Source organism: Muntiacus reevesi, chromosome 19 (assembly GCF_963930625.1).
Source record: "Muntiacus reevesi chromosome 19, mMunRee1.1, whole genome shotgun sequence".
NCBI classification, from domain to species: Eukaryota; Metazoa; Chordata; class Mammalia; order Artiodactyla; family Cervidae; genus Muntiacus; species Muntiacus reevesi.
Genome location: NC_089267.1, coordinates 49,921,253 through 49,935,500, shown reverse-complemented (window position 1 = coordinate 49,935,500; position 14,248 = coordinate 49,921,253). Strand labels below are relative to the sequence as shown.

Genomic DNA, 14,248 nt, shown 5'->3' with positions numbered 1-14,248 from the left:
TCTTAAAATCATTTGCTGGGCACACGATGTAAAGTTTCCTTCAATGCTATTCAAGATTCAAATATCTTCTCTAGTATATCAGAGCTGAGCACTGTCTGGGGCCAAAGCCCTGGTGTTTCCCAGGTTAGAGGAGCCTGCCCTATATTTAGGACATGATTTTAAGTCCCCAGAAATTTATGAAATGTTTGTATTGGGTAGTAGACAGATCATAACATGCCAGATTATTTTCTATTTAATTTTTTAAAACCACAAGTCCTTTAAGGAAAACTGGATATAAATGTTTCTAATCAAGAAGATCCAAGCTGAAGAAAAACAATTTGTTTCAACCCAAGCCAAAGACCAAATATAAAACAAAAGAAAATAAGCAAAAACTATTTGACAACCAGCCCATAGAATTTTTTCATAGATTTTATTTTGTGAAACTAAAATGTATTTTCTACCAGAAAGCAAGTAACCTCAAACAGTAGTCCTTTGAATTTAAAGGCCACAAGTTTCACGTGTTCTAAAGTTGATTAACTAAGTGCAAAATCATTGTTGCCTCCACTTTGCCAGAAAAGAAAGTTGTTCTAAATCCTGGGATCAATCAGTATCAAAAACCAGGCTTGAATATTAGACTTCATCTTAGCCTGTCTGCCTCTCCAAAAGGAATATAATCACAAACAAGCTATTTTTAATGTTCCAGAGTTTCTTCTCCCTGATGAAACAATCTTTAGTGTGTACATCCAGTTTCATTTTGCTGTGAATACAGTTTTCAAGTTTTGAATCTTTTAAGACTTGCCTGCTAATCATTTGACCAAACAAATCAAAAGAATCCTGAATTCTGCTGTGCCTGTTGTAAGGCATTTGAAGTCAGTAGGGGGTATTTTAAATTGCTTTAGTTCACACACACCATTATGTTTCCCATTTACTTATTTAAAATAGTATATATTTTTTCTCGTTTACGAAAAATAACTTTCTATCAAATAGCTTTAATTATTAAGGTAGTCATTGGAAAACTTTTAAATATCTTTAGGATAATCTCTTCAAAAGCCTGGAGCATAGACAGTTATTTAATTTGTAACAATAAAACAGCTTAGAATAGACTTTTTCTTTATCTAGTTAATTTGCATACAAAGACTATGGCACCATCTCAGATATCACTTTGCTTCAGTCATTGGAAGACATTTCTATGAACGCTTGCCAGGTTCCCCAGCCACCCCCAAGAGCTCAATAGCCACAGATTTGAAAGATGCTAGGACTTAAAAATTGCTACACAAGTTTTCTAATATTTTTCCATCTGATTTTTTTTAAGGTTGTAAATATAAATGTTTGAAACTTTTATTTTTTTTTCGTTTATTTTTATTAGTTGGAGGCTAATTACTTTACAATATTGTAGTGGTTTTTGCCATACATTGACATGAATCAGCCATGGATTACATATATTCCCCATCCCGATCCCCCCTCCCACCTCCCTCTCTACCCCATCCCTCTGGGTCTTCCCAGTGCACCAGGCCCAAGCACTTGTCTCATGCATCCAACCTGGGCTGGTGATCTGTTTCACCCTTGATAATATACATGTTTTGATGCTGTTCTCTCGAAACATCCCACCCTCACCTTCTCCCACAGAGTCCAAAAGTCTGCCCTGTACATCTGTGTCTCTTTTTCTGTTTTGCATATATGGTTATCGTTACCATCTTTCTAAATTCCATATATATGTGCTAGTATGCTGTAATGTTCTTTATCTTTCTGGCTTACTTCACTCTGCAAAATGGGCTCCAGTTTCATCCATCTCATTAGAACTGATTCAAATGAATTCTTTTTAACAGCTGAGTAATATTCCATGGTGTATATGTCCCACAGCTTCCTTATCCATTCATCTGCTGATGGGCATCTAGGTTGCTTTCATGTCCCCCATCTGATTTTTAAATAGAGATATCTCAGTCTTTTAAAAGGTAGAATCCATGGATTAAACTGGGTTAGAAAATATTTTACGGAGGAATAACAAGCATCTCTGCAAAACCCTAAGACATCACACATTAAGGGTCAATGTACAGCACTGATGACTGAATCCTGGTGCCGAAAACACACAGACGCCCACAGTCATCCCATCTGTGCTAGGTACGACACTAGAATTGCTTTCCAAACATGTTTTCCCTTGGTGCTTCTTCATTCATTCAACAAAGATCTGTCAGTGGCTCATCAGTGCAAAGTAATCTCGTCTCAGTGCTCCGGTCACTGTTGGGCACACAGACTGTGGAATCAGACCGCAGGTTTGAATCCTCACGCCGTGTCCCGAGCAAGAGACCTACCTGCTCTAACTCTCTGGAGCGGATCGTCTCTAAAGAGGGAAGATACTGTGTCAGGATGTTGAGAATGTTAAGAACAGGTTAAGCACAGGACTGAAGACTGAAAAAACAGCTTAGAAATATTATATTTCGTCATTATTAGCAGATGACACGTGCCATGCCAAGTCCCGTCAGTCATGGCCAACTCTTTGCAGCCCCATGCACGGTAGCCCACTAGGCTCCTCTGTCCATGGGATTCTCCAGGCAAGAGCACTGGAGTGGGGTGCCATTTCTTCCTCCAGGGACTGAACCTGAGTCTCCTGGAGCTCCTGCACTGACACATGGATTCTTTACCATTAGCAGCACCTGGGAATGGTGTTGAGCAAATCCTTTCAGGGATGCTACTGCTGCATAAAGCATTCAGGAAAAAATCAGCTTTTTTTAAGGATTCTTAGAAGTTATATATGAACATAAGAACATAGCATAGAAAGTATCTTAAGTCTAATGGCAGATCTTTGAAGACCAAGAAGAAAGAGGAAGATGAGCAAAGAAATCAAGGGCCTATACCTTTTCCATCTTCCTGAGCTCATCATGATCCTGCTTCTTTCCTATACCACTGTAAGAGAAAAATTAGGATAATTCTCATCAGTTCCATTTGATCGAGATAGCCTTTTGTTTTACTTTGGCTCCAAAAAATTACAGGAAAAAGACACCCTCTGACACAAGGTGATAGGGTCAATCGAAGTACCACTTGTGGACAAAGAAGAGAATCACCAAAGACATTCCAGGGTCATTGCCGTCTTTGTGATCATTTGCCAGGTGATAACTTCAGGTGGGATCACGTTCCACGACCAGCCGTGGCATAAGGAGTGTTTTCTGTGCAGCGGCTGTAGGAAAGAGCTCTGTGAGGAAGAGTTTATGTCCAGGGATGACTATCCATTCTGTCTGGACTGCTACAACCATCTTTACGCCAAGAAGTGCGCCGCTTGCACCAAGCCTATTACTGGTAAGTTTACTATAGCCCCAGCAAGAAAAAGCATGGTTCTGAAAATGATACACAGTTGATTTAGGAAATGTCATTTAAAAAAAGGATGATCGTTCCCTTGTTTCCTTTTGAAACAAACATGAGTACCTATATGTAAATATGAATATTACACAGAACCCTCAAGGTAAGTATAGCGTATAAATAAGGCAGCTAGGCTCTGTAGAGGGTCATTAATACTAAACTTCACGGTACTGACTCAAAGTAAAGTAGTCTTTCAGGAAAGGAGAGTAAGATGAACAAAGAAGATCTTCACAAGGAGGCCTGAGCCGAGGTAGAACTTTAAGAAAGTGAGTGGGAAAAAGGGATACTTATAAATCAAAATGCTGCTCGATTCTAACCAAGAGTAAGGGGGCCTTAAAATAGAAAAAGTTTTAATTAAATGCAAGTGCTGTGCAAAAATCAGAAGTTATAATAATTACGATAGCATAGGTGAGGAATTAATTAAACCTCAATTTAAGATGATTCTAGCAAATGTATTATTCTCTTTCATTCTGTTCCCTTACAGTAAGTTTTAATTATGAATAGATAAAACAAGATAGCATTCTGTTGAACAAAATGTGTGTGATATGATTTGAAAACAACATAAATGGTAAATCTATCTGTGCTAAATGAGTTTTCAAGGTAAAAAAGCACATTGTATCTTCCTCAGACGTTACTTCTGAAATGCTAATCCTGTCATAAGAGAACTGACCCTCTCATCCCTGAGAAACCCAATATCTCTTCTTTTTTTCTCTCCTTGTTGAAAATGTATTTATTTTCAGTTGAAGGATAATTGCTTTACAGTATGGTGTTGGTTTCTTCTAAACATCAACATGAATCAGACATAGGAATACCTACATCCCCTCCCTCTTGGAGCTCCCTCCCACCTCCAGCCCCATCCCATCCCTCTAGGCTGTTACAGAGCCCTGATCTGAGCTCCCTGAGTCATAGAGCAAATTCCCATTGGCAATCTATTTTACATATGGTAGTGTATATTTTCATGTCACTCTCTCCACATGTCCCTTCTCTCCCTCCTTCCTCTGCTCCTGAATCCGTTAAGTCTGTTCTCTGCGTCTGTGCCTTCACTGCTGCCCTGCAAATACTTTCATCAGTACCATCTTTCTAGATTCCATACACATGCATTAATATATGATATTTGTTTTTTTCCTTCTGACTTACTTCACTCTGTATAACAGACTCTAGGTTCATCCACCTCATTAGAACCGACTCAGATAAGTCCTCTTTTATGGCTGAGTAGTATTCCATTCCAATAGCTATTCTTTCAGGTATGATCACCAAATAACATGGCAGAACTGTATTTCTGTTCTCCATTCCCAGTACTCTTCGATCATATTTTACTTCTGGCTCAGTTTATGTAACATAGGATTATTACAGATTATTTTCTCCCTTTTTTCCTCCTCTATCTTCAGATATATCACAAGTAAAATTGAATATTTATTTATCCTCAAGTAAAGAGTTTTGCTGCAAGCCCAGCTTGACGGGCTTTCACTTTCTTGCAAGGGAGGAAGTTTCCTAGATAAACAGAACATGGTCTTCTTTCTCCATACAAGGCACCATATTTTTCAGAATCTCACACTGGCCCATGGGCTACATCTGGCCAGCAAGCATGTTTTGTTTGGCCTGCATAAGCTTGGAAACAACTAACATAAAATGTCTCTCTTCAGCCAAAAAGTAAATGAAGAACCTGCCCGGGGTGAGCATACTGCGCTCATGCTCCCAGGCAGGTCATTGTCACAGGGAGCTGGTGACCGGCCCACTGTGTAGGACATGCCCCCTTTGTTCCTCCCACATCATTCAGTTATGTCACCTCTGCAGCCCTTTTGGGGACATACACTGGCAATTTTAGAACATAGGGCTCCAAAGCTTGGGCTGTTAATCACTCTGCTCTCCTGCTTCTGCATATCTGGCAACTCCTGTAGCCAAGGGAATAAGCCTCCCTCTCTACTGGTGCTAGTTAGAAATGAAACTTTCAAAAATGTAACAGTAACTGGAGCTCCAAAAACTTAGTAGAATATGCAATCACAGCTTGATGGACTCAGATAATTTATTCTACGACACTTTTCTTGAATTGGCCAGAAAAAGGCGGGGTGCAGGTGGGTTGGAGGTGGATTTCCATGAAGAAATGAGAGATTTCAACAACTTAAAAATGTTTGAAAACTCAGATGGCTAGTATGGATCTTAAAGAGCCTATTCAAACTTTGAACTTGATGAGTTTCCATTCTGATGCATCACCAAAGATGCATGTGTCTAAGTGATTTTTCTGATGGATGGCTGCAGGTCAATTACTGAACACAACTTTTTAAAAATCAGACAGAAAAACTACATTTTCCACACGAAACACAGGGATGATCAGGAACCAAAGATTTGTCCCAAAAGTAATCCAAATGCAGGATATATATTTAGAATAATCAGTCTGTTGATCATTATCTTAATCTTTTGGCTCTGTGATTGAGACACACCAGAAACTAAACGCCTGCAAAAACTTCCAACTCACTTTACTATGTCTTGATCTGATTTTTAAATATATATGGGCTTCCCAGGTAACTCAAATGGGAAACAATCTGCCTGCAATGTGAGAGATCTGGGGTCTATCCCTGGGTCGGGAAGATCCCCTGCAGAAGGGCGTGGCAACCCACTCCAGTATTCTCGCTAGAGAATCCCATGGACAGAGGAGCCTGGCAGGCTATAATCCATGGGGTCATAGAGTCAGACACGACTGAGCGACTAACACTTTTAAATATATATATATTCGCTGTAGTAGTGCGTCTTTAGAGTTGAGCTATTTGAACTAATGCACCACAGGGAACTATACTATTAATACTACATTTATCTTCTGAAAATTGTACATTCAGGCAAACAATATGTCATCCCCAGAAACTATGTTAGAATTGTTTTTAAAACATCATTTTAAATTAACTAGATCTATAAGGAACAAGCTCAAGATGTAACTACAATTTTTTTCTCCTCCTCTAAGATAGGATTTACCTTTCTAAGGGGATAAATGAAGCGGTTAGACCTAGTGGGAACAGCACTGATCTAGGGAGTAAAAGACCATGACCTTATCTCTGCCCCTGATTACTGTGTGGCTATACGTATGCAACTCACCTCCAAGGTCCTCATTTGCCTTCTTTGCAAAATGAGGAATTAAATAAGATCACATCTTTGCTGTTTTCTATTTCTGTTTACTTTCAGTAAAGTGAGTTTCAAATGTTGACTTCTTCAGACAGGAATGCTAATATTTCTGGTTATGTTCTTTAAGAAAGAAAATTCAGACTTAATTTGGTGAAGTTGGAAGCACAAACTCTGAAACAGATGGCCCAGGATTGAATCCCAGATCTGCCACTTAGCAGCTGGGTGATTTGGCCAAGAGGCTAACCTCCCTGTTTGACAATTACTGTCTGCAAAGGCGGGTTGACGATAATAACCACCCCATGGAGTGAGGTGAGAGCTGTATGAAGTAAAGGGCTTGGAATAGTGACTGATTCATCTTTAGGAGCTCAACAAAGGCCAGCTCTTATTTTACTGAATTTTCAGGGATAAATGAAACCAGATAAAACAGGTGTCAGAGTCCTGTTTCCTGGTTGACTTTCTTATTGAAAATGACCCCTAAGATCTGAGGGAGTAAACACATCCAAAATCAAAACAATTTATAACCATCTCACATGTTAAGTCAAGAGTCTCTTATATTCTTGGTACCAGATGTTTCCTTTTTATTCTTTTTTTGTAAAATTCTAGAATTATTTTTACATTTGCCCCCTGTACAAAGCTTAATAATAAAATCAAGAAAATTTCATGTGCATCAAAATGCTAAATGTGTAATAATTAAATTCACGAACAGAGGTGGTTTATGTATATATAGAACATTATTCTTGCAATCAGCTTATTAACATCTTGAATAATATTAAGGGGATTAATTGGTACATTATTGATTTACTCTCATTAGAAAGTAGTGATGGCATCATAAATAAGCCACAATTTAATCAAGAAAAGTACAAGAATTTGATGTAAATGTATCCCTGAACTAGTAAATTATATATGAAGACATCAAAAAACATTTCCAGGAAGGAAACAAAACTTCATTATCATATCTAAGGAGAATTTACCTGAAATAAAATATTTATTCACCTTTTTTGCTTTACCATCCCAAATGGAATAGTTGGAAATTATATGTGAATCAGCATATGAACTATTTTAGCCTCACTAAAATAGTGTGATAAGCAAACCACAAGAATTTCATAGCCCTAAGATCACTTGGAGAAAACCTGGCAAATGAAGATTCAAGTCTAGGGCATCCCAAACCCTTACCAGACCTTAGACCTTTTCTCCTTTTTTTACAACTCCTCAAAATCAGTTCCTTGAACTGTACCCTGGATTTATATTTGGGTAGAGAGAGAGAGTCTCATCGAAGACTCAAATTCTCATACCTTTTCTTATTAATAGAAATCCTATGGCTCAAGTAAGGCCCAAGTTGAAATGGAGGAGCTGATGTCATTGGGTAACATGGCTTCAGTGGCCACAGGAATCAGATTCACACATCTTTGTTGCAAGCCTACACTCCAGTCAACTCTGGGCAAGGTAACAAGGTTATCATATGAGGCTAGCTAAGGACAGTTCGGATGAAATTCTCTATTGGAGGCTTTTGGAAATTGTGTTTCAAGCCACAATATGACCGTGGGACTTCATCTTCAATAAAATTAAACACGGAAAAAGAGAGATGAGAACTAAAAGTCATTAAAATGTCAGATACCAGGCTGGGAAGTATTCATTTATTTTACCTTGACTTTGCTTCAAAGTAAACAGGGTCACAAGGAAGGAAAAAATATTCTTACTTAGATAAGTAAGTAACTTACTTAGATAAGCAAGTAACCTAGTAACTTACTTAGATAAGTAAGATAAGTAACTTACTTTGAAGTCTGACTTCAAAACATTCCTTTTTCTCATTGCACTACCCTATATTTCCTTATATCTTTTGGAAATTGCTCAGCCGTGTACGACTTTGCAACCCCATGGACTAATACAATCCATGGAATTCTCCAGGCCAGAATGCTGGAGTGAGTAGCCTTTCCCTTCTTCAGAGGATCTTCCCAACCCACGGATCGAACCCAGGTCTCCTGCATTGCAGGCAGATTCTGAGCCACAAGGGAAGCCTTACGTCTTAGGCAATCAGGAATTGTCTCCAAAAATATGTGCTTTGTATGCCCAAATTCAACCCACTTATGTAGATTATGGGACAAAATTGACTGGGTATCTGGCTGGGTCTCAAAGGAAGAACCCTGTGGATGGCATTCCTGAATGGACACAGGCCATTGGGGGTGACATCATTTCTTGGCTACTTTCTTGATGTGGTCTTACTCACTGTTTTATCTCCAGCTCCCAGAAGTGTACCTGATAGAATGCTCCATCTATTTGTTGGAAGACTAGATTACTCTTTTTCTCCAATTGCTTTACAGGTCTCAGAGGTGCCAAGTTTATCTGCTTTCAAGACCGCCAGTGGCACAGTGAATGCTTTAACTGTGGGAAGTGTTCGGTCTCCTTGGTGGGGGAAGGCTTCCTGACTCACAACAAGGAAATCTTCTGCCGCAAATGTGGCTCTGGGGTGAACACTGACATCTAGCAGGAGACAGTCCCTCCCCACCGGAAATCCACCTTGCTTTTGTTCTAAATCCAAAACTCAGCTGACATTGCACTTCTGACTTAATTTTTAGAAAAAATTCTTAGAGTTTATAGCACAAGTATTTTTGCACACATTCTAATTGAACTATAAGGGCTCAGAAAAAGCACAGTCTAACAGAAATGAATATACTCTAAATCACAAAGACACCTTTCCTTGCAAAATACTGCACTCTGCTGTTAGGAAATATGGGAGAATATTTCTTTATTGTAATCTAATGTATAACCTATACCTACAAGTCATGGATTTTATTACTAAAAACTGATGTTTTTCAAAACTGCAGAGTAAGAAGGATATCAAGAGATCAAATTGAAAGACAAATATATGAGCCTAAGGTTTGCATTCCTCACTAGTTATACGTAACATGCTTAGCTGTGAATGGTAGAAAAACAAAGATGGTCAGGGAAAACATCAGAAATCATCATATTTAGGTATTTTGTCATTTTATCATTCTCTTATTGTTCACAAGTACAAACTTTGGAGTTGAAAAACAAAACTACAATTTGCAATCATCCTCTCCGTTTCCACAACTAGTTGGTTACCATATTTAATCAAAGGATTTTGAGAATTCTGGGCACCTTGCCAGTCATTCTCTGCACAGATACAAAGGTGTCCTTTCCCCCCAGGCATAGTTGAAGCATAGGTTTCAACACATTTGTGTTAAAAGCATTTCAAAGTCCACAATGAAACTTTTTTTCTAAATATTTACATATTCCCTGAAAGAAAAGTCTATTCTTTCAAAAGAGCAAACCAGGATAATCATTGTCCCCAAAGGCAAACCTTTAAAGTAAATTGATCACTAAATCATCACTTGTGGAAATGAGTTTTAGGGAAGGGAGTGTGTGTTGGAACATGACTTTCATCCAGATATCTAAAGGCATAGTAGAATGCATAATTAGCTCTGAGCCTCATGCATTTTGCCTTCCAACATTTCACAGGTGATTAATGAGAAGACACAGAAGTGAGTTTTAAAGATATCTAGTAATAATAATAACCGAAAAAGAGTAACTCACTGCTGATAATTCAGGACCTGTGAAGAAGCACAGTAGAGCAATAAGGCCTGTAAATGAGGCTTCCTCCACGCCTGGGCTACCCACAGCACCGTGCCTAGAGCTTGTCCCTTACACGGACTCTGAGGGGCACTCGCAACCTTCAGGAGCCACTCTGCAAATAAACCAGTGTGCTTATTGGTCACGGCCTTCATGAAAACCTATCACTATGTGTTTATCTTTATACCACACATCTACTGATGATGACCCTAACTAGCGGCCCCTGGACAAGAATTTCCACATTTTGTAGGATAAATGGAAACCAAACTCTGCTCTCGTTCAATTATGACCCTTGGTTATAGCGTCACGGGTGCAGCAGACAGAGGTCAAGAGAGAAAATCCAGATTTGACATGGCATTTTTTATAAGTGTCTACTCTCATATTAGTGCATGAAAGGTTCGGACTGAAGTCTAATTACATGCTGTGGTTGACTACAATGGTTAAAGTAGCATAACAGAAGATTCAATTAAAATTGTTATGGAAACACAATTTTTGAAAAACTTTAAAATGCAAGAACATTTGGAGATGTTAGCAATTTAGAGATACAAATAAAAGGTCAGGCTTCATTGGCTATTTGAAAGATATAATTGTCCTTTTTTGGGTATTAACAATGCCAAGATATTTTCTCATATTAACATTTAAATGTAGGCAAAAATATCAATATTCTTGCATTGTTTGAAATTGCACATGTAGAACTGAATATGCCAATTGTTCAATGCTTTAGAATGTAATAACAGTGAACCATATATTTAGAAAGCCAAGCCATTCTGAATCTGTGTGGATATACAATATGTAATACTGTCTCAATTAATCAATCAGAAGTAAACATACAAAATGATTTTTCTTCAACAATTGGTATCGCTCAGGCATTTTGCCATGTGAGACTGGGGGCATGTGAGTATGCACATGATCAGGAGTTTTTACTTAATTCACAGAATCATTTCCAAGTCAGAGATTTTGTCCCCCTTTGATAAGTATAGCTAAGTATATCATATCACTAAGCTACCTTCTAAATGTGGAATTATCTCTATTTTTAGAAGACATTTCTTCCCTATTTAGTGGGTAGCTTAGTCATCAAACACATATTAAACATGTACAATGCACAGTTAGAGCTCAAGCTGCTATGCTTCTGGGGTGGTGGGGAGATAGATCAGGGTATGGAAGCACTGGAGTGCCAGACGCAGAGAGTTCATAAAAAGCACCACTATAGACATAACACACACAGAGCAACAACTGAGAAAAGACATTATTAGACTGACACATAAAGATAAAAGCAAAAATCATACGTAATATGTGATAGGTGGTTTAGGTCAATAAAAAGAAAACCCCTCTGACTGACTTATCAGAAGATGGAATGGACTGTCTCAGAAAGCAGTGGGCTCCCAAGATTCAGGGCATGACATCTGCACAAATAGGGAAGCAGTTAGAAACCAATCCTGTGTGCTGAGAACAGCCCAATGGCTTGGAAGTAGCAGAGCAACTGGGCCCAAGAGGAGGAAGAAATGGGATTGCTAAAGAAAAGGGTCAGATGAAGGGAGAGGATGAACTCTTAGGATAAAAGGTTTACACTTAATAGAATAGGAAAGAGAAAGCTAGTTACTGTTCTTAAAAAGGAGAAAAACGTGTAAAGAACATTGTGCTAAGCATTATGACAATGTAAAGAACATTGTGCTAATGATCGCATGTGGCGTAGAACTGAAGAGGGCAAGCTTCTGAAGTTGAAGATATCTGACCCCCGTAATACCTTTGATTAGTGGCTGCAGACATGAAGAGAGGGGCAGCAATAAGTAATGCAAACCAACAGCTAGATTTGATGATACAGATGAGCAAACAATCAACGAATCCAATAATAAGATATTTGATAAATAATTGATAATTATCAAAAATATTTGATAAATATTTAATAAAATAAAATAACCGCTGTCATGTTGTGGTTAGGGATGAAAAAGAAAAATGCAGAAGCAATTTCTGCTTTCATCATAAGAGGAAGGGTGCCCAAGTCTTCATTTTTCACTCAACAAAACCATAACACATTATATTGGAAAAATCTAGGGCCTACTGGTTAAGTGAAGTGTAATGGAGCTACAATCATGGGTTGAAAACTTACTTTAAAAAAAAAAAGAAACATTAAATTGTACTTTGGAGGGAAAGATTGCTCAACCATGGTAAAAATGAATCACTGTCAAAAAAGACCTTGGTTAAATATCACTGCAAAATTTAGTCCCACAAATGAAAAATTAACCTAAAAATGTATGTCTGTTGTTAGCATTAATAACATTTTTTAAGAAAAAATTACTTTTTAACCTACTTTTGGTATGTTGATAGCAATTCATGTTTTAAATAGGAAAAGATGGTTATAATATGCTGTAGGTGTATTTCATTGAGCACAGAAATTATTCTCAAATACAATCATAGATGTTCATTATTACAATAATATCATTTTTGCTTGTTTTATAAATTCTGATTTTCAAAATTTTCTTATGCTAAATAAGTTTTATAGTACATATTCTCAAACTGTATTTAGAGATTTATTTTTTACATTAACTGTGCAGTAAGCAAGATAGATATGGAGTAACTTTATAGTGTTTATATGTCTATTACATAGTAGTTATGAATTTTATCTTCACTTTTACAACACCTAAATTAGCCATTTGTTCAAATATCATTTCAGAGTATTAAAACAGGAATGCTGCTGCTGCAGCAGCATGATTCAATTCTCTCTGACCCAAAGAGTAATATCTCCATATCTATGTTCTGTCTTACAATGATCAAATTTTAAAATATTCTAAACTAAGAATTATTTTAATTACTATATCTGTGATTCTAAAAATATTCTATCAGAGATATCTCACTTCAGTTGAATTTTCTTATTTCTTATTTTGAGGTAGTCTTCTGCTAATTTCTTTTTATTTATATACTGGAGGAATTGGTAAGACTCTTATTGCTTTTAATCTCTTATTAATGTTGTCTAAAGCAAAATCTGACTCTGTAATAGACTTCACGTAACTTCAGCTAATCCATACTACAAGCATCAATTAAATTCTCTCTAGAGTTAAATTAGATGATTCATTTAATGTCAGAATGTATTCCACAAAAAAACATTCAGAAAAATATCTCTCACCAAACATTTTTAGTGCATTTTTTCAAGCCATAGAACTTTGAAATATGATGAAATTCTTATGGATACTCAATAAACATTTACGTTTTGGAATGGTGTTTCTTCAATGAAATGGTCAGAATATTACTAGAACTTATACTTACTTGCAGGAATATACTTTGAAGCTATATACCATGCAGGAATATACCATGAAGCTCTTCCCCCAGAACTATCAGATCTTTAGATCTTCACTGTCCTACCAGAAACATTCCAAAAGTCAGCTGGAACAACTGTAAAGAAATGTTTGGGGAAATTTGTGGTCCTCTTTCTAAGAAGAAGTAAAGGAGATGGATCAGGCTTCCCTGGTGACTCAGCGGTAAAGAACCTGCCTGCCAAAGCAGGAGACGGGGGTTTGACCCCTATATCTGGAAGATCCCTGGAGAAGGAAACGGCAACCCAGTCCAGTACTCTTGCCTGGAGAATCCCATGGACAGAGGAGCCTGGTGGGCTACAGACCATGGGGTCACAAAGAGTCAGATACAGAGCGCACACACACACACCTGTTAAATGTGGGGTTGGAGCAGATATTTCTCAAATTGATAATCAAAAAAGAGGGGAAAGGAATGGAAATAATTCAAGCTCAAGTTTCAGTTTATACAGGAAATAACAGAGTTTATGCGTATTCAGAATGCCTGGATTGTATATCTCTGTGGTTGAGAAAGGAAACAGCTCACTCTGATAGAATTATGATCCATGCCACAGAGAAGCAAAGAGTATTTGGGTCAAATATTTTCCCACGAATGGTAATAAACTTATGGAGTGGATGTCCATAAAGGGTTCTCTGAATGAGTAACATTAATGAGCTCAACAGACATCCATTCAATGACTCAAACAGTGACATTAAATGCTATTCCCATCACATCTAAAAACAAAAATTAGGTTTGACATTTATGGAAGTCCACACACCGAATCCCAAAGGCTTATCCTTTATTTATACAAGTGACAACCTACTCCTGATTTGCCTCTGTAGCATCATTTATGAAACTCTTTATCTGAGAACTCTAACCCAAGGAAATAAATGAGGGAGTATGAATAAAGAAGAAATGAAGAAAAAAGAGTGGT

At 37.6% G+C, this 14,248-nt stretch overlaps 1 protein-coding gene across 1 annotated transcript in view; it reads left to right on the top strand.

The window, feature by feature from the left end:
• Positions 1-13,256, top strand: part of FHL5 (four and a half LIM domains 5) — a 56,378-nt gene extending 43,122 nt beyond the window's left edge. Inside the window, exons 5-6 of the mRNA XM_065911697.1 lie at positions 3,084-3,270; positions 8,760-13,256. Of these exons, the coding sequence (XP_065767769.1) occupies positions 3,084-3,270; positions 8,760-8,923 (351 nt within the window). The 3' untranslated portion in view covers positions 8,924-13,256. The remainder of the gene's footprint in view (positions 1-3,083; positions 3,271-8,759) is intronic.
• Positions 13,257-14,248: the final 992 nt, after the last annotated feature.